At 39.5% G+C, this 21,713-nt stretch overlaps 1 protein-coding gene across 3 annotated transcripts in view; it reads left to right on the top strand.

The window, feature by feature from the left end:
- QKI (QKI, KH domain containing RNA binding) overlaps positions 1-21,713 on the top strand; it is a gene marked incomplete at both ends in the record, with an annotated part of 134,084 nt that overhangs the window by 78,827 nt on the left and 33,544 nt on the right. For all 3 annotated transcript variants that reach the window (XM_084228387.1, XM_084228389.1, XM_084228388.1), the window contains one exon: positions 21,148-21,291. In XM_084228387.1, coding sequence (XP_084084513.1) covers positions 21,148-21,291 — 144 coding nt within the window. The remainder of the gene's footprint in view (positions 1-21,147; positions 21,292-21,713) is intronic.

The raw sequence follows: 21,713 nt of genomic DNA, 5'->3' as shown, positions 1-21,713 counted from the left end.
AAAATTGCACAAATTTGAGGAAAAACATCATTTGTCGATTGCAGATACCCATCACAAAACAATCGGAAGGAATTACAAAGGAGATCACACTACAGCACATTAGAGTGAAATGTTGAAAACCATAGATGAAGAGCCAGTCTTGAGTAAGAGGAAAATGACATAGAGAAGCAAAGATAAGATTAATGGCTGACTCATCAGAAAGTAGGGAGTGTGAAAGAGTATGAAATATCTTTGAAATGTAACAAGAAAAAATGTCAACCCTGAATTTTATAAGTATTGAAAATATCTTCAAAGTGAAGGTGAAGTAAAGTCACGTTGAAATAGAAGATGGCTAAGAGAATGTTACACCAGACAGAGAGACCAAGGGGGTTGCGGCCAAGAAGAATGGAGAGCAGGTGGGAGTGATGGGCACCAGGAGCAGTGACTCTGGGTAAATAGAAAGGGTTTCTTTTTTTGGAGGAGGGGGAGGGGGATAGGAACCTTTTTCCTCTCTTGGTTTCCTTATATATGAGAGATTGTGTGAAGGGGGGGAATAATCAAAGTCCTGGGGCATTTTTTATCCTATGTAAATATAAATATGGGCTTTTCTGCACATTATGTGAAATGCTAAGATATTATTCAGTCCATGAAAAGTTAGATTTCTGTTAATTTAATGCCCAGAACAACCACTTGAAAATATAATATGTAAAAAGATACTAAGGAAAACTAAAATGGAATTGTAAAATATGTTGAAATAGTATAGTATATTTTTTAACTTGGGAAGGGAAGCAGAATAACAAAAACAGAGGATATAAATAGGACGCCAAGTATAAACCTCATAGATCCAGGAATAATTGCATTAAATAACAGTGGATGAAATACTCCAATGAAAAGGCAGAGATTGTCAAAATAGATTCTTTTTAGAAAAGGTCCAGCTGTATACTAGAAAGCTTTATAGTAATACTAAGAAACTTTAAGTAGAAAAATAGGAGACTGAAAGTTAAATGGGAAAAAAGGTCAAGAAAAGAGGTTGGAATGGCCAATATTGCTATCAGATAAAGTCGATCTAAAAAGAAACTTATATCAAAGGGGATGCTTTGCAATGATAAAGGTCAGTTTAGCAGGAAGACACAGCATCGTGTATGTTTAGTCACTTAATACAGAGTCACTGATACAAAGTGACTGCATGAAACAAGAATTGACTAAATGAAGGCAGAAACAGGCAATTCCATTTCAGTTCAGATAATCAGAATACGATTTAACGAAACTCTTTCAGCACTTCATAGAACCAAACCAACAATCATCAAATACTTAGAAGATCTGAACATCATTTTCAGTGAGCTGGACCTTATTGATGTTTATAAAAGGTTATACCTCATAACTGGAGAATTCATTTTACTTTCTAGTACAAGATACATTTACATGGATAAAGCATATACTAAACATTCAGGTGGAAAGATCAAAATTATGCAGAATATGAGCTACAACAAACTTGTAAGATCGAGCTAATGCAGGGATTTCAGGGAATTTAAATCTATAAGTAAGTAGTTGACATAAAAAGCTAAATCTATTATTTTCTATCTAAAATTTAAAATAACATTATGTACAGCAAACTTAAACCAAGTAAGTAGAAGGAAGAGCATCATAAAATAAGGAGACATTTCTGAAGTACAAAATGGACGAATAGAGCAAAACAGTAAAACAAAAAAGTGTTTTTTGAAATGACCGATGAAATGAAGGTGTACTAGAGAGAGAGAAGACACAAGTTCCTAGTACTTGTAGTAAAATGGGAGGCATCATTATAGACGTGGACAAGCACTCAGACTTTAAGGGGACATGATGAGCAACTTTATGCTGGTCATTTTGACAACTCAAATGAAAAGTCTGTGAAAACCCGTAGTCTAAGCAGGAAGTAACAGAAAGGTAGAATGCCCTTATCTTGACTAAATGTGTGAATTTGTCATGAAAAATTACCCCAGTGTGAACATGTAAAGCCTAGATAGTCACACTAATGAATTTTATCAATGTTAAGGAGAAATCATATGAACCATAGAAAAAAAATTTCAGAAGCGATGAGGATGCTTTATTTTATTATCAAAAGTTGGTAATACCAGCATTATCTTGATGCCACCAAAAAAAGAAAGGTCATTATTTCTCACATGTAGAAATTCTTAATATAATTTTGGTGAATGGAATCCAACAATATATAAAAAGGATAATATATCAATACCAAGTGGGATATATGTTGGCACTCAAGGTTAGTTTAATGTCTGGGAATTAAGCAGTGTAACTTATATACATAGAATAAAGGTAAACACTATGTGATTATTTCATTAAATGATTAAAGTGTATTGGACAAAGAAAGATAGACTGGAAAAGAAGTAGTAGTATATTGTATTTTCAGACTGTATGGAACATTTTAAGTTACTTATAAAAGATCATTCCAACAAGAAGAGATTATGATAATAAATTCATACATACCAAGTAGCAATCCTTGAAAATCTGTGTTAAAAGTTAACAACTAAAATGAGAAAAACACAATTCCACAGTTGTAGCTTATAAAATAACTCTAAATGGTTGGTTAAACAAGCAGGAGGAACTCAGGAACAACATGACGGATCTGGACAACAGAATAGCAGGCCTTACCTAGTTGACACTGCCCGAAGAACATTGCCCCTAGCAGTGGCTTAATTCACATTCTTTGAAGGCGCATGGAAGTTTTGCCAAATTGACTGTGTTGGATCAGTTCAAGTTTCAGCAGAGTTCACGAATCAAACATGGTCATAGTGTGTTTTTTGACTCACAATGGAATTGAGCTGGGAATCAGCTGAAACTGAAAATTGAGGGTTGGCCATAAACAAGGTGTTTTAACTTAAATGTCTAGAAAGAGCACTAAAGGAGATCAAAGCAATGGAAAAGAAGGAAGTAAAACAAGGAGTGATATTTAGTAAATAGAAAATATACTGAATTGATTAAGATAAAAGTTTAAAAAAATTCGCAAAGTAGATGAACTTGTATACAACTGAGTAAGAAACAGCTACAGAACTCAATTTGATGTCACTAATTGAAACACCATTTTATGTACCCCCAGGGGACAAAAAGAAACAAAGTCAAGTCACAGCAGCTTTCTGTTGTCATAGACTTACTCAGTTTTGTAACTTACTGTGTTACGAGATGCATGTTAAAAGGAGAACAAATGAAATTTACAAATTCCTGGGACCTCAGGGTTGTCCGGCACTTGTTCACTAAGCCGTGTTTTTCATGTTATGTTTTTTTCCCTTGCCGGACAGTGTTACTAATGGAGCATTTTTAAGAGTGGTCCATTTCTTCCCTGGAGTTTTTTTCCCCAAGCTGTTACGAACTTTTATATACATTTTGTCAAGAACCATCAAGGAGGGCCTCCCCGGTGGTGCAGCAGTTGAGGGCTGGGTTGCAAAGCTGCCCAGCCTCTGCAGCGCCGGTTCGATCCCCGGCTGCTCCCCGGCCGCAGACCTCTCCTGCCGCCCGCTGCTCCCCTCAGCAGTGTCCTTCGGTCCTTCTGCCTGCTCTGCTCCCCGCTCTGGCTCTGGTGAATTCTCTCACCCTCCCGCGCTTCTGACTGAACCCAGTGCTCGCATAAATGAATGAATGAATCTTAAAAAAAAAAGAACCATCAAGGATCTGAGATCTTTATTCCCTTTGTAAGCTAACAAATTAACTTGCCACCATAGGTTTGAAACCACAATGTCAAGGATGTTGTCAGAAAACCCCTCTCCCTCTGGATCAAAGATCAGCTTTATTATTCATGGCAAAAGCAGTAGCAGTGTGTCAGCAGGTTTGCCCTGTGTCCTGAACCCCAGGTCCTCCATGATACCTATCCTCGGCAAGCCCGTGCGCAGGGAGGAAGGCCAGCCCACACTGTGAGCAGGCAGCAGGCAGTCCAGTGTCCTGCCCAGGGGAGAGAGCAGTTGTTAAAATGTGTTCTCTCTGACTTGCCGAGATGCCTTTGTGACCCACCCTAGACACAGCTCTGTTGGAGGCTACAGATGAGCCCACCCCTCCAGCACCCCAGGGTCAGTGGAATATGCAGGGGGGCTTGTCCAACTGCATCTCCCAGTAGTCGTTAGGCAGGGACAGCTGTGTTACTGCTGCTGCTTCTTCCAGCATCTGTAAGGAACATCAGGTTTTAAAGATGTTTGTGAATAGATACCGTAGGATAGGTGGCATCAATAAGTAAAATTTAAGAAAGGAAATGAAGACCAAATTAGAAATACTTAGGTAGTTTTTTTTTTAAGATTTATTTTAATTTTTTTATTTATGCATACAAAAACTGGGTGTAGGCCAGCGGTGCAGAGGGTGAGAAGATTCACCTGAGACAGAGCGGGGAGCAAAAACAGATGGATCTACGAAATCCACTGCTCAGGGGAGCAGCGGGGAGGCAGAAGAGGTCTGCTGCGCCCTGTGGGTCAGCTCCCTGACTGGGGATTGAACTCATGCCTACATGACTGGAGATAGCTTGCTAGTGCTGAAACTCCCCCTGTGCCACCAGGGAGACCCCAGTTTTTAAATTACGGAAAATGCAACAGACAGCTTAAAAGCTATACATTTAAAAACCTGTATTTTACAGACATTACTTGTTTTGAAGTCAATCTGTGTTCATAATAAAAAATTATTTTTTCTTATGAGAAAATAGCATTGTGTGGAACTGATTGATTGAAAATAGTAAAACTCTTCATTGGCAATTGAACCAATTCTAAAAAAAAATTAAAAGACTTGAGTGTATTTAATTTCAATTATTTAAGGTATAGCAGACCAGTGGGATTAGACGAAGAGCTATTGTAGTGTAATATGTATTTCGTGTAAAGAATAGGTAGATGTGGAGGAATGGTAAATGAGAGGTGTGACTCTTCAATAAAAGATGTTAGGCTGTCATGATTTTGCATATGCAAAAAAAAGTTCCAGATGAATTAAACACTTAAAAGTGAGGAATAAACATTTCGTCATTGGGAGAAACTGTAGGAGAATACACTTAAGACTTCAAGGTTAGGAAATGTTACTGACTAAAGAACTCATAAGGGAAAATGGATATTTGACCATTAAATAGGAGAAAAAATCTCCTTATGCAAAAAGACAACATGAATCGTTAAAGGACATGCCGCAAAACTGCAGCATGTCCTAAATAGGTGCTTTAATTCAATGTCATTTTGTTACGTTGTTGGTGATAAACTGTGGGTTCTCTGCTGGGGCACTTCTGTAGAGTTGGCATGTTCTTCACATGTCTATGTAGGCTTTCCCCAGGGGCTGTGGTTTCCTGTGACACATTAGGTTCATGGACACGGCTGGAGTGAGTGTTGGCAGAGTGTGTGGGTGGAAGGGCGCCCTGCCTGGAGGGGCTCCCCTTGTGCCAGGATAGGCTTTACCTCCCCTTTGGCCTTCAGCTGGAGTAAGTGGATTGGAAAATGAGCGACTACAGATGGTCACTGAATACTGGAAGTGTGTTAGGTCTTTATTGATGGCATGTTTGTGACCGGAAATTGCCATACAAACTTGTTTATGTCTGCTAGCCTTTGGTAAAATTGGTTGTTTGACGTAAAGTCAAAGTTCAAGACACTAGTAATGATGTTAAATATGGACTCCCTGTACTGCTTGGTCTTTGATATGGAGAAACATGAATGTCCAGGTAGTGAAGTCTGGAGTGTAAATTGGTATAGCCACCTTGGAGAGCAATTTTGGCATTATAGTTAGTGGATTTTTAAAAAATGATTTTACCTATGGAAACACCATCGTCAATTCCTTAAACTCTTGCACTTGTGTTCTGGTGGGTGGACTTGAGGACGTTTGTGTGAGTTTTGTTTATAATAATAATTATAATATACAATAATTGAATGTAGTGCAGTTGGCCATAAGTGGAGCGGTGGAAATTCAGGTCTTTTTAAAATGGAATATTATGGGTAATAATAAAGACTAACTTTCCTCAAACACAGTTGATGCAACATACACCCAATCTTGAAATGGTGATGGTCAAAAAAGGGCACAGTTTTTCACTATTGTTCTGAGTACTTTGCTGTTCGGTGTTAAAAATGATGGGCATGTTTTTGCACGTAGAACAATTTCAGAGGGAAACTGTCACAGGGAGATAAGGTAATGGGTCCGTCCATATGTGAGATGGAATTCTGAGAGATTTTATGTATAACTTACTAAACTATTAAAAACACTTTAAATATAAAACTGTGTGTATGTGTTGGGGAGGGAGGGTTGACTAGATAATTAGCTACTGTTTTCTTTTAAAACACACAGTCCAGCAATTGTTAGTTAACAATTACTGTCCAAAGTCTTTCACTTTGCATCTTCTCAAATCTGTCCGCTCATCGTGATGTGTTTGTTTATATACTTGTCAGAGATTGTCTCTTATGACTGAATAGTGACAAACTAAATGTGTTTGTGTTTGGGGATGTTTAGGTAAAAAAAAAAAATTGTTATTAACATCTGTCCTATGGGTATAAGCTGCTCGTGTGGCTTCAAAACATGTGCACTGCAGCATACTCTACCTGATGGCGTGCGTTTCTGTGTGTTGCTTGCAGCTCAGTAATATGAATGTCATTTTTGGATGAAGTAGAGAATCACAAATTTATCTTAAATTGTTAATCTAGTTAAATTTGTAGCTTAATGATATTTTCAGTATATCTTTAATATTTTGATGGCATTTTAAGAAAAAAAAAAAACACTTTCCCTGTCTTTAACTACTTTCCATTATGGTTATTGAATAAGGATTAATCCAGCATGTTTAGTAAAAAAATTATTTTTTCATACCACAGTGAGTTCTTTTTTTCTTAACTGTGTAGATTTGGTCTAAATTATTTGACATTCTGGATTAGATATTTATTTAGCCCAAATGTTATGACCGTTTGGAAACACTTTAAGATTTACTTGTATTCATACGAGTGGCCATACTCTTACATTGTGCGACTTACCGGGACACTGTAGATTTTGTTTTGTGATTTTATGAAGGTGAGAGTTTAACAGCAAGAATTTAACGGCAAATATATAAGTCATGGTTTAACCAGGAAGGCAGCAGGAGGAACACACAGATTTTTTGCTAGGAATTGGCACACGGCTGTGCCTGCTGCGCCAAGGGTGCCCAGCGTGGAGTCTGGAAGGACGATGAAGCGGGTAGATGTTTGGAGTTTAGAGAATCTTGAGTTTAGAGAATGTCTAATCCCTCTTTTAAAGACTCCTGCCTGAATAATTCAGGTCCACCTAGTACAAACCTCTCTTCTGAGTGATTTAAAGTCAACTAGTAGTTAATGTCTTTAATTTCATCTACAGAGTCCTTTCAAAGCAGCACCTAGGTTTAAGTTAGAAGGAACTCAGGCAAACTAGGCTGGACATTATGTTTTACCTGGAAAGAATGTTTCCATGGTCTTCTGTCTCCTGTGGCCATTTGATGGCGTGACTAGGGGGATGCCACGGGCTTTTGAAAGAAGTTGTTGAGCTTTCCAGGATTTATTTTTTAAAATGTTGAAACATTTGAAGAGTTTCAGGATGTCAGTATTGTTTACTGAGGAGAATACCTTTAAAGGATATTATATGTCAGTGGTGAGCCAGGGATATAAACTTATATATTAACTGTTAACATTAAGATAAAAATTGTACATGCAAACAAATTATAATATATGAGCTATAGACTTTGATGGTTAGGGTTCCTTTTAGTGTATAATAGTTTCTGCATGGAATACTTAAACTGCTCTATTTTGTAAAGAAAATAAAGTTAATTCAATCTATAAATTCATTTTTCCTCCATAGAATGCCAGTTTTGTATTTTGGCAAGAAGATCCCTTGAGGTAATCCTAGGAAGGCCCCAACAAATCAGCTGCTTCCAAGTGCAGTAGGTGTTTATAGACACAGGCTTGCATTTTTTAACGGCTGCCTGCATTTATTTATTCAGTGTGTATTATCCATTCTTTTTAGAGTAGCATGAAAATAGTTACTGGACTTTCTGTTCACTGTGAGGCTCTATTGGTTCATGTTCTGCTCTAAGATAAAATTAGAGAGGTGAACTAGGTGTAGGGCTGGTATTCATTGAACATAGTATTTTCACTATTTCCCAGCAGATTCTTTTCATTTCACTAAATAAACATCTGAGCATGAAGAATATTCTCAGAACTATTAGGCAAGAATCCTAACCTTAAGTAGCCCATAGCAGAGATGAAAAGATGAGCTATATAGACATAGTCGCCTTCTAAAGAAATGTGTCACTGATGACAATCAGATGAGGAGACTGCTAGGGAAATTCAGAATGAAGAACTCTTTGAGACAGGTGGACAAAAATGAGCCTCGGGGATATTGTCATCATTCACATGAACCCAAGAAAAGATGGGGTTCGGTGATTCTGCGTCTACTGTGGCCTAATAGAGAGAGGTGTTGAGAGAAGGAGTTGGATTTGAGTTCAGATTGTGGGTTTTGACGTAGTCATTGAGGTGACTTTGTCTAAATTTCCTCATCTGTAAACAAAGGTTCATGACATAAACTATTTGGGGTAATTCGATACTGAAGTACTATCTTCGGTATTTTTTAAATAGATTTAATTTTATTTATTTATGCATGCAAGAATACTGGGGTGTAGGCCAGAGGTTCGTTGGGTGAGAGGACTCACCAGCGACAGTGGTGGGCAGAACAGGCAGATCTACTGAAATCCACTGCTGCAGGGAGCAGCGGGGAGACAGGAGAGGTCTGCTGCGCCATGTGGGTCAGCTCCCTGGCTGGGGATCAAACCCTGGCCACATGGATGATAGTGCTGAGAGTAACCCCTACACCACCAGGGAGGCCCTCTTAAGTATTACATTACAGTTGATAGATCCATTTGTACCTGTGGTAGTTTTTGAAGATGTTTTGTCCAATTATAATGATTACTATTAGCTTTATTTAAATTGAACTTCATTCTCACAATTAACCACAATAACGGTGAAAGGTAGCTTAGTTAAGCATTACAATGATTTAATGTGATTATTAAAGTTTTATATCTCTCAAAGTTTTCCATTGCATTCACATTTTAGTTACATGGTGAATAATGTCTGTATATTTGTTTCTTAATTAATGAAGAGGCAGTAGAACAAGACATTTTACAAGAGAGGACTTGGGTGTCCTCTTCAAGCAGATCTTGCTGTTTTAGGTAAGACAAGGCTTAATCACTAGTGGACAAACAAGACACTGTCCTTGGCCACTGAAAACATTTCCTAGATCACTAATGAAACATTTCAAAGCTGTTGTCAAGACACATGACAAACAATATAGCTTTATATTATAGTTAGATAGATGTCGGTTGATAACAGGAAGAGGAATTTAAGAGTTATTTCGGTTCTGTTATCTCTGAAACTTGAGTGTGCTTGAGGTATTGTCTAATAAACAAAGCATTCTCTGAACTTAGATTTTTTTTTTTTCCTGCCAAGAGAATTACGCCTTTTGGCTGAAAATTAAGGTATGCAAAATAATCATAAAATGATTTAACATTTAACTTGAGCATTTGTATAACATTAGGTGATGTATAAAATATATAAAAAATGACGATTTGTAGTGATAAAAGCTCCTGAGTGTACCAGGCCAGGTTTTAGTAAGTAAGTAGTTAAGAATCTTTTCAAAAATTTTCAGAGAAATTATAAATGTTGGATGCATCACTGTAAGTCATGAAGGAAAGCAAGCATAGAGCTATTTTTACCTTTTAAAGCCCCAGCAGAGTGGGGAGGGGGCAGTGTAGAGATCCTTCTGGAAATTGTTAATCTGACAACTGCGTTAAGATACAGCAGTGGCTGAAGTGGTGCTGATGCTGTGTCCACACTGTGCTGTCTCCACAGTCCTTGTGTATGGACTGTCTGGAGACCCACTCATGTCTTGTTACCAGTGTCACTGAAGAATAGTGTTTTTTTTAATGCTTTCAGTTCATGAATATCTTTGGCTGTGCGTCTTGGTCTTAGTCAGAAGTCCCACAGGAAGTGGAGTAATCCAGGATCTCCAAGGGAACAGTTGCGTGACAGAATGTACGCCTGTGGCCTGTTTTGCTAGTTAACTGGCAATGAAAGGGTTAAAAGAGAAAAACCTTTTTTAGTTACATTTTGCTAGATTTCAATAAAAGATTATAAGAAACATCTTCAAAGTGTCTTGGTCGGGGTGATGGAGGCGGTGTGATGCAGGAGTAACGTAGCCCTAAAGAACTGTGCAGTGGGCTAGTTCTTCCAGCTAAGTAACACAGTCCTTGTGTTTTTTTTTCCCCTCTGGGAAGTGTGGCTGTGTCGAGTGTAAGTTAGCACTTTGGAATTACTGGGAAAAGAACTCTGCCCATAATATTATACACTAACTGTTTGGACAAACCACTGTTGTTTTTGATTACCATCAGACGTACTATGTCATCCAGATTATTAGCCAAGAAGGATAGAGACAGATTATCCACAGTAATCACCTCTGCTCTCTGCAGAGCTCGTTTCCTTTTTGAATTTCTGCCTCTTTAATTTTTTCTTTTGTTGATGTGACATTGGATTACACCACTGTATGCAATTTAAACGTATAGGATCACACTCTTCAGGTGTTATTGCCGAGCCACAGGTGTTTATTCCCACACCACACTGCACCCACCACCATGTCACCCAGTCTTCCACCAGTGTCTATGGTGCCCCTCTACCTGCACACCGCCCCTCCCCCAAGCCTTGTTACCAGAACCCAGCCGCCTCAGTGGTGGGAGCTGGCGGTGGCAGTGGTGTTCGCTCACCCTGCTGCTCCACCACAAGTCAGTTGTGGCAGTTGCTCCTCAGAGACCAGCAACTGCATTTGTGGCCGTTGTGGCCGTCGCTTCTCTGAACCCTTTTATGTAACAGTGTACTTCCTGGATCTGGAATGGGCCAATCAGGTGTGAGCTATGAGCTGATTGGTGCTAAATGGCCCAGTAAGCCACAGAATTGAAAAATGATCCAATCAGGGCCTCCCCGGTGGGGCAGTGGGTTGAGGGAGCGCTGTGAAGCTGTCCGCAGCCGCTGCAGTGCGGGTTCGATTCCCGGCCGGCCAAGGAGATACCCACACGGCACAGCAGACCTCTCCTGACTAGCCTGCTGCTCCCCTCAGCAGTATATTACAGTCAGTCTGCCTGTTCTGCTCCCCGCTCTGACTCTGGTGAATCCTCTCACCCCCCACACCTAAGACCTGCACCCCAGTTCTTGTATAAAAATAAATAAATCTTTAAAAAGGAAAAAGAAAAATGATCCAATCAGACTTGTGTTGGGGCAGCCCAAAAGAGGATATAAGCCAGGGTTGGAGGGAGCTGAGAAGACCTATGGTTCCAGCCTCTGAAGAAAGCAGGGACAGATGGTCCAGCCTCTGAAGGAAGAAGAGTGAAGGGAAGGCTCTGTTCCTGGCCTCTGAAGAAAGAAGGACCAGAAGCTGAAAGAAGAAAGAAAATGCATCCTGCAGCTGACCTCTGAGGAGGGAAGAGAAGCCGAAGACCTCTGTCAGAGACAGGGCCTCCGGTCCTGTGACATTGCCTGAAAGGTATACCAAAGGCCCTGGGCCTGGTGTCTCAAAGAGCTGTTTGTTGGTGGTGTCGCCCAACAGTTCACAAAGAGCTCTTAACACTGGTGTCTCTGACAGCGCATGTGGGAGACCATTAGTGACCATCACTACTGGCCAGTGCTTTCCGGCACTTCTGGTGACCAGTGGTGACCATCACTGGTGCTACCTGGGTGAGGTAGCGGCCATGTGTGGCCATAGTGAGCTCTTTGCTTCCCGTTTGTAAAATAAACCTCATGTTGGTGTTCCTGTAGCCTGAGGCTTCTTGCAATTGTGCATAGTGACCTGTCCTCTTATTGGGCACTGTCCTTTGTCAGGCTCTAGCCCAAGGGCCCCTGTGGGTATTGTATTGCTATAGCCTTGGTTTTGGTTTTTGGCCTTTTGGAGCTTTTTGGTGGCTCTCTTGTCTTAGAGCCAGGGCAGGCGGGTGGCCGTTCCATCCTTCGATCTAGCCTTCCGCCCTGACCGCTCCTATTTTAGTCTCAGTTCTTTAGTCATATTTTTAGGGTTTGTTAATGGTTTTGTTATTATTTGGCCTTTTGTTTTTTTTCTCTGTGCTCCATATAAAACTGAAACCCTCTGTTTGTTTTTCTCCTTCTCACTTATTTAGCTTAGTATAATTCCCCCAGTTCCATCCATAATGCTACAAATGAGAATAGTTTATCTTTTCTATAGCCAAGTAGTACTCCATTGTATGTCTATACCACATGCAGATGCTTCTGATCCATCTCTGTAATAATCTCAGGGGTTACTGTGGGTACAAACAGACATATATACATACACATATGTACACATTCTATGTCTCAACAATAGCTATATATGTGTATATATATATGTTATTCAGTTGAAATCAAATAGTGTTAAAATATTTAAGTGTACCAAATAATTTTATGTTACATATGTTTTACGATGACATACAAAGACTAATAATCATGGATTTGATTAACTTTTCACCATTCTAGTATTAATTCTACAATTTTCCATGGTTGAAATTCACTATTCCCCCCAAAAATATGTCACTACAGGTAATTTGGGGTAGGCATCGGTATAAATTCCAATGTATTTTATTTATATAGTTAATTTTTTTTTTCTTTATGGCTTTGCTATTGAGACAGCCTTCATATTTGAGGAACTGGGATTTCCCTGCTGGTTAGTTATGGCAACATGACCACAGGGAGGAAGTCTTACAGTGGAATGGCAGGAAATCCCCTTTAGCTGGAAAGCCATCTACCTCTTTAAGGGAGCCAGGACAGTAGGGGTTGCACAGGAAAAGCTTTTGAGTTGCTGTTCTGTAAAGAGCAAATGACGTTTTAGGGTTTAGAGTAATCTTAACACTTTACACATCAAGAAATATGAAAACTTAACATGTGACTATGAATATAAATGATATTCCCATTTCACCGCGTCACCTACCGCATCGCCACAGCCACCCCCGCGTCCCCCCAGGCCACCCATCACGTTCTTACCAAGCATCTTGCAGTTCAGTTATGATAGTCTTGCTCTTCTACACACAGGGATGGACATTCTTAAATAGAAATCATAAGCTAAAATATTATTCTACACCTCGTGTTTTCAATGCTGTTTATCACTGAGGGGTTTAAGATTACATGAAGGTGGTTGTGAATTAATACTTGGGAAATATGAATACTGTAAATATCCACAGCAGCATTAGATTGAACAGGGCATTAACAGCTACAGTCCATGTGACTGTACGGATTCATCTCTGATAGCAGGAGAGACAGAATGCAAACAAATGGGACTATATCAAACTAAGAAGCTTTCGCACAGCAAACGAAACCATCACCACTGAAACAAAAGGACACCCTACTGAATAGGAGAACATATTTGCAAATCATACATCTGACAGGAGACTGATATCCAAGGCCTACTAAGAACTCCTACCACTCAACAAAACAGAAATAATGCAATCGAAAAATAGGCAGGAGAGCTAGATAAACACTTCTCCAGAGACGGCATCCACCTCAGGGACATGCAACTCAAAACCACAATGAGGCATCACTTTACACCTGTGAGAGCAACCCATTCCAAAAACACCAGAAACAACAAGTGTTGACTTGGATGTGGAGGAAAAAGAGCCCCTTTGTACACGGTGGGTGGAAATGTTGGGTGGTCCAACCCCTGCAGAAAATATATGGAGATTTTTCAAAACATTAAAAATAGATCTGCCATGTGACCCAGTGATTTCCCGCCTAGGTATCTACCCACAGAATGCAAAAACAGTGGATGGCACTATCAAGCTATCGCCAGCCACTGCAGCTTGAGTTCAATCCCTGGCTGGCGAGGGAGCGTCCTCTAAGCTGCTTCGTCCACTGCTCCCCTCAGTAGTGTATTTCATTAGGTCTGCCTGTTATGCTCCCTACTCTCTCTAGTGAATCCTCTCACCCCCCCCCGGACCTCTGGCTTACACCCCAGTTCTTGTATGCATAAATAAATCTTTTTAAAAAAGGAATGCAAAAACTAATTTTGAAGGGATATAGGTACTGCTGTGCTCATTGGAGAAATTTACAAATTTATAAATGAGTCAGAAGAAAAAAACCAAATACCAGATGATTTTATATAGACTATAGAGAAACAAAGGAACAGATAAAACCAAATCAATGTAAGTCCTAGAAATCTGACTTTGGGGTAGACCAATATTATTTGACCGGAACTGGAGATAACTACATAATTTTAATTTTGACACAGAATTATACAAAAAAAAAAATAGTGGAATTAATATGTGAAAATTGCAAGGAGGACAGTCTTTTAGTATCGTGTTTGTGGGAGAGATATCTCTTGTCAAAGAAAGGTAACTGGGGAAATATTTTACATAAAACAATAGAGGCTGTATGACATTAGCAAATTGTTTCATTGAGTTTAATTTTATTTTTATTTTTTTAAAGATTTATTTATTTATACAAGCACTGGGTACAGTCAGAAGCGTGGGAAGGTGAGAGAATTCACCAGAGCCGGAGCGGGGAGCAGAGCAGGCAGAAGGACCGAAGGACACTGCTGAGGGGAGCAGCGGGCGGCAGGAGAGGTCTGCGCGCCCTGTGGGACCCTCGCCCTGCGGCCGGGGATAGAACTGGCACTGCAGAGGCTGCGGGCAGCTTCGCAGCCCAGCGCTCAATCACTGCGTCACCAGGGGAGGCCCGAGTTTAATTTTAATAAGCAATTGTTGAAGTCTGCCAATAAAGATTTTCCTAGCTGGTGATTTCAACACAGTTATTCAAAACTTCCTATAATATTAGAAAATAACTTGCTTTTTATCAAACAGATTTGTTGTTGGACTCAAGTTTGACTTTTTGAGGTCATTTCTGAGGTCAGTTTTAGAATAAGAGGCAGTGAACAATGGAATTATGTTAAATCTGCTTTATACAGTTTCTCAATAAACATTTCTTAAATTTCAGATTGCATATATAAGTGGAAATGATTTCATATCGAAACTTTATCATTTGGCTTAATTAAGGTCGATATATTCACAGTAAGTCTTATTGCAATCTTGGTTTACTTAAAATAACACTTTTGAATTCCTTTCCTAGGTGGTTTTGGCTTATGAACTTCCACGTTGAGAGCACAGTAGGGAGAGAAGTCTTGTGCTCATTTGCCTGACTACAGATGTATCATTGAAAGAGTGCATCAGCAGGATGGGCCAATCAGTGTGTTCTGATGCTTCATGCTATAGAATTTGTTGTTCAAACAGATGCTGTAATTAGAGCATAATTTCAAACTTAACAAGGCAGTGATTCATTGTTTTTTAAAAATCAAAAATCTATCAGAAACAAAAGTAGTTTCTTAGATGTTCGGAATAGTTTTACTTAACATTTTTACAACACTGTATACATTACCTTCACAAATGAAATGGATGATGTTTTATTGAAAACTGATAATTAGAATGTAGTTCAGGGCATTGGTTTTCATCAGCCCAGATTTAGTAATAATGTTGGATATATGCATTGTATGTTAAGACCAAGTTTTAATTTTAAGAACCTCACTTACAGGAATTTTTAATGGCTGGAGGAATTTTGAGTTAAGTGTTGTCAGGTTTATCATTTTTGCATATTTGAAATTTAATAGGCAATTCTCTTTTCTAGGAAAAAACTTTCTTTGTAGCTGTTTCACCAGGTGCTTCTCTGACAGTTGTTGGTGTTGTTATTCATGTGACTCATTTAGGAGCTCATTTATGGGAAAGGATCACCTGACTTGAAAGTAGGCGACAAGACACACACACACACACACATAACACCCCATCCCCTGAATCAGAATCTAGATCCATGTTTGAGGAATAGGCCAGTTTATTCACAGCACAGAGTCAATTGTGTGTCATGGGATGATGAGCAGCCAGAAATGCCAGCCTGAGTCGGTGTAGGCCCAAGCCAGGGGATGCGTGTGCGGCAGCCTCTCCGTCTGCCCCAGCTTTCCACTATGTTGCAAAGATTTTTCTACACAGCAAATTAGTTCTTGTCCTTTAGTTTTAAAAATCCACATTGATTCAGAAAACTCATTCAGGTCAACAGTAGCTGAGACATAATTGTGGCTAAATTTGTAGAAGGGAGATAATTGAGCTCTCGTGTGGAGATGTTGAGTTGACAGTGCTTCAGAGACACTGACATACACGCGCCAAGTTGGCAGTTGAATTGGAAGATCTAGAAATTGGCAGGGAAGACTGTGCTGCAAATTTAAATTTGGCGATATGTCATTGCAAAAAAAGAACCCCATGTTCTTTATTGACAAAGATTTGGTGGCACATAAGAAGAAATTAATGCATCCTTGACACAGTTTCTCATGGAGACACTGTTTCTGTGGCTATCCATGTGTCATCCCGTCCCTGCTTCATTTCAACTTTTGTTCCAGGTTGTTTAAATGAAAATTTGGGGAGTAGATTCCTAATGTAGGTATTTTGGGATAGAAGGAGAACCTGAATGGATATAATTTATTGACTTCTCTGTATTTGTTATTCTGTAGTATTTACCAGTTAATGAGCAGGTAAAGCACAGTGAGCAATAGTGATATTGAATAATTCCAGGGCTGAAAACCCACTCTTGAAGGGATTTACTCACTTTAGTACAGTTGGATAAATGTGGCTTCTGGATAGAATGATCTTAAAACCTCTTTTAAAGTTAAGTTTGATACACTCATAGATTAATAACACGATTCTGAAAGTACATGGTTGCAGTGCTCGGCACCCTGCCCTCCAGGAGTCCTGGGCACTTGCTCTCTCCTGCTGTGTCCTGCGCTCGCTTTGCTGCTAGTTGATTTTTTTAGAATTTGTTTTCATCTCATGCTTTCATTGTGGTGAGAAAAGGTGAGCTCTCTTCTTACGGAGGGTCTTGCACAGTTTCATTTAAAAAGTATGTATGATGGCAACTTTTCTCTTGCTTCCTTGTTCTTTTTTTGGGGGGTGGGTAATAGGAGGGGAGACTTCTGTACTTCTGTGCTACAGTTCCCGACCCTGTTGGGTTAGCCCTCTCTTGTTTACACCATCTCTGCCACTTTCCTTCTCTGCCGTCACTGCTCCTTGGAGGGAGCATTTCTCCGTGTTTAGCTATCACCCTCTCTGTCAATCTTTCATTTCTGTCATCACAGTTTTAGCTTGTGGAGATCCTTTTTATGTTCTGCATTCTTTAGTAGCATTCTTCTCTTCGCAGAAGCTTCTCACAGTTTTCTGAGAAGTTTTGAGTTTTCTTCTCCCTCCTCAGGATTGCTTTCTGTTTGCTGGACTGGTCTGATACTCCAGAGAGAGCTCTTCAGACTCTGGCCACAGGGTGTGAACTGACAGCTGCATACTGGGTGGAGGGTGGGGGAGGAAGCTGTACATCTCAGCCTTCAGTGCCTGAATAATTCCATCATCTGCACCCCAAGCCCAGGTCCAGAAAGTGGAGTGCTCTGGGAATCTGTGTCTGCCCTTCTCCTGTGAATTAGGGAGTGGTAGGTGGCTGGCTGTTTGGGGCCGGGTTCTGAAGGTGAGGGATCAGCTGTTTCCTGGTTACAGTTCAAGCTGGCTTCTGTTGCAGCCCCACCCGTGCCCCGCTGCCACAGCTGCTGGTTGTCTCCTAGGCCTTTCTGGGGAATCTGCAGCCTGGTCTGGTTTCATCTCGCCAGGGGTTGGCTAAGTTCCTGGCTCCTTAGCCATCTGCTTTCTAACTTGTTTCCTTTCCTGTCTTTGTCTTCCTCAAGCGTTTGTACATTTTAAACTCTACAGTATTTTAGAAGAGTTTTAGGAAGGACTGCAAATGCAGGATTACATTAAATTCATAGTCTTCTTTCATCTCTTTTTTTTTTTTTTTTACTGGTTTTAAATCTGTAAACAAACCTGTTTTGAAGTAAACTTTAAGATTGGTGTGACTTTATTTTGTAGCTGACACTTTAGTTGTTGAACTAAAAATGTATTTTTCCCAAGGTTTTGTCCAACTCAAAAATGTCTTCCTTCAGTAGAGTGTAACGTGGGTTATTCTGCAGCGTATTCCTTCGTCTAGCACCCTTTTCAGTCTTCTGGCTTTTGTCTCCCCACATACACCCTTTTTTGGAGCAAATCACTTAGGAATTTAGTTTTTTTCCTTAGGTCTTTTTTAAAATATTTTTGATTATAAATGTTCCTTGGCTAGCCTTGTATTAGTCTCTGTAAGCATTAGTGTCACACACACACACACCCTCCCCCCCCCCCCCATATCTGTTGTAGGTTAGTTTCAGTGGACTGATTTCTTACATACGTTGTTTTCTTCTTGGCACACTTTTTCTAGTCAGATGCCAGATAGTGTAGATGTTGCCTTGTTCATTGGCTGTTCTGTTTCCCTGTAAGTCTTGATCTTGTTCCGAGATGCAGTCAAATTAGTTGGAAACAGTTAATCCTTTCATGTCATGACTTAGCGGTTTAGTTAGGCAGTACTGGAAGCAGTACTTCATATTCCCCCCTTCTGACGGAGAACTGGGGGTTCCGCAGGTCTGTGAAGTCTCTCGTCTGGCTCTGTGGAGCTTGTGCTTTAACCTGAGGTCCTTTGGGTGGTTACTGCTCCACCTCAGGTATTCCCTCCAAAACAGGAACTGATCGCTCTTCCCCTGAATGTCTGCATGGATTTTGTGCGGATCTCCTGAGCTCTGTGCTCCTCTTTCCGGAACTGATTTACCCCCCACTCCCTCCCAGCTCCTTTGGTCTCTGCGCTCAGCTTAGTGTCCTCACATCAGGTGGTCACCCTGTCACACTTGCTGCAGTTAGGAGACTGGCGCGACCCTGGGGCTCACCCCTGGGCGTCCCACCTCTCAGCCTCATTGTTTGAGTCGCCTAGTTAAGGGTTGAGCACATCTTATGCTGCGCCTATGTTCCGGTTCTCTTATGCGCAGGAGTGAATCTTGTGTGTGCGATTTTGTCTTGACCAGAGGTGGAGGCTCCTTATTTGTATGGATAGAGATACACTTTCAGTTTCGTCAAATAATGCACGTAACTTCATATCTATTTATAAAAACATGGATGAAGTTGCAAATTTTGGTGAGAAAATATCATTTTGACATAAAAATTAAAATCTGGATTTTGAAATTGATTTCCCTGGCCACAGTACAGGTATATATGTGATTTCTGTCTTTTGGCAAACAGATAACCCAAGTTTTTCCATTTCTGACTCATTGACACCTAGGTAGTTTTTCGTGGTAGAAAGAAATACATCGTTTTTTAAATACCAGATGGTCTCACTCATGGCAGGAATTTAGAAAACCTAAATAAGGGAACGGAAAAAGACTAATTATAATAAAGTAAAAATCAAAATCAACAAGCAGCTATAAACCAGAGACACACTACGGGGCAAGGAGGGAGGGAGGGAGGGAGTAGGGGCAAAATAAGGGGAGGGGAATTGTATGGGGAGTATAACCAAGATGAAAATGCATACATTGTGCAAAAATGAAAAATGATGTAAAAAATATATAAAATAAAATAAAAAGTGAGGTTGCCAAAAAAAAAGGACATCGTTTTTTAAAATTAAATGGAAACAGCTTTATTAGTATTTATATCAAAGCAACTTAAACTGAAATTTTTGAAGTTGTCCTTTATTCACGGGCTGTCGGGCACCATTCAGGTTCTCAGACTTGGGAGCAGATTGGAGATGAGCACCCTTTTTTGGTTCCTCATTGGCTTTGCACTGGAGTTCAACATAGACTTGCTTTTTTTAATAGTAGCTGCTAAAACCTCGCATTGCAGAGATATGACATCATCAAAAATGTCTAATGTTGAAAAAGTCAGATATTGTGAGCTAGACATTTTCATGGTGTCTGAGAAACATTGACTATTTCCATCCCTTGAAACTTCAGATGCCCCATAGTTCCTCTGTGAGCTCACTGTGGTGACCCTGGGGCCCACTTTTTGGGAACAAGTAGATAGTCGCTCGTAAGAGGGTGTGCTTTCTCTGGGTTCCGATGTCCCTCACAACGCTTGGATGTGTTTTCATACTCAACACCATCAGCAGGAAAGGCACAGGCATGTACTTGACTGTTCAGACTTGTTCTATCCTTATTGGGTCAGTGCCATGAATGTTTCCTAGTATGACTTCTGCAAACTTGTAAGTTGTAGATAGCGTTTGTTAATAATAATTGTATTAGTTTATATCAGTTTTTTTTTTAATTGGAATCTCATAAGTCAGTAACTAGCGACCTTTTAAGATGAAAGGTCAGCAGCAGCAGGCATTTTATCATTGGATGTGGTGCCTCACCCGAGCCAGGTGTGTTTCTGTGTACCCATCGTACAGTTACAAATGTGTATTCTTATCTTTCAATATTTAAAAATACTTATAATTTATTATTACAAATTGTTAATAAATTTACTCATGTTATCTCTAAAACTAAAGAAACAGCTTTGACGTTATATTTTCAGTTATAGAGGCTATCTGGCGACTCAGCCTGGGGATTTCCCTCAAAGATGCCAAGGAAATGGAACATAGAAATTCACTGTTAAACTAACTTTTATCAGTTAATACAATTCGAGTGTTCTTACACTGTTTTGAAAATCAGGTCTAAAAGAAATATGATGTTTTTTCCTTGTTATTTTAACGAAATAGTTCCATAATTGTTACTTGAAACACTTTTTAAAGACAAATGACATTTCTCTTATACATTAATGTCTTTCTGCCAGATACTTTTCTTAATCTTGAATTCAGCCATTGTTAATATTAGTTGAATGAAATAAATAGATCAGTGAATTTGAGAATGGAAACTTTGATTTGGCTCCTAAATTTGCAAGTTGTTATGTGAACTTCACAGGTGGCTTCCTTAAATTAACCATAATGACCTTCTATTTGCTTATAAGTAAAATACAGAAATAATAATGTGCTTTTTGTGATAGCCTAAGGGTGACACCATATTTTTCTTAGTTCATAAAAGCTGCGTCATGATTGTGACTGCCTTGCAGTCATTCTTACATCCTTGCAGCTCTGGCTGGTGCATAGTAGATGCTCCGCAGATGCTCGTTGAATAACTGTCTTTTGATCCAGTAGTTTCATACCTAGACCCTTTGTCAGGAATATAAGTCAAAAGATTTTTAATCTCATCATAACAAAATAATGTAAACACAGTTAAAAATTGGCAGTAGGTACATATTATGAAAAACGTGTTCTCTCTTTGAAAGGAAAAATTTGTAATAGTGTGTTTCGCCAATTTTTATAGGAGGAACAAAACAGAGGGAAGCCCAATTGGGAGCATCTCAATGAAGACTTGCATGTGCTGATCACTGTGGAAGACGCTCAAAACAGAGCAGAGATCAAGCTGAAGAGAGCCGTTGAGGAAGTGAAGAAATTACTTGTACCTGCAGTAAGTGATTGTTTCAAGTGTGACATTTGGTCCCCACTCCTTTTTCAGATTAATTTATATTATAATAGTTATTAATAAAAATTGCTTATTGCTTGTTAGAAGTTTTATTTGGCCACAAAATATAAAAACAGTTTATAACTCATTTCTTAATAGTATAATAGACAACATTGACATTGTTCCAGTTCTTAAGTGGGAAAACTTGTTTATTTTTTGTGAATAAAGTGTTGTGAGGTGCGCAAACTCAATGGAGTAACATTCTAACAGTTACTGACATTACCTAAGTGTGGCATCTGGGGCTCCGTATTCCCCAGATAGTCTATTCTACAAATAACTTAGAAATCATAAAAAACTTTCCTTTTAATTGTCAAAATTAACTCCCTAGAAGAAAATAATTTCATGTAAATTCTGTTTGGTAGTTCATT

This window comes from Talpa europaea (assembly GCF_964194135.1).
Source record: "Talpa europaea genome assembly, chromosome: 2".
NCBI lineage: Eukaryota > Metazoa > Chordata > Mammalia > Eulipotyphla > Talpidae > Talpa > Talpa europaea.
The sequence above is the reverse complement of the archived record's forward strand: the minus strand, read 5'-3'. Positions and strand labels throughout refer to the sequence as shown.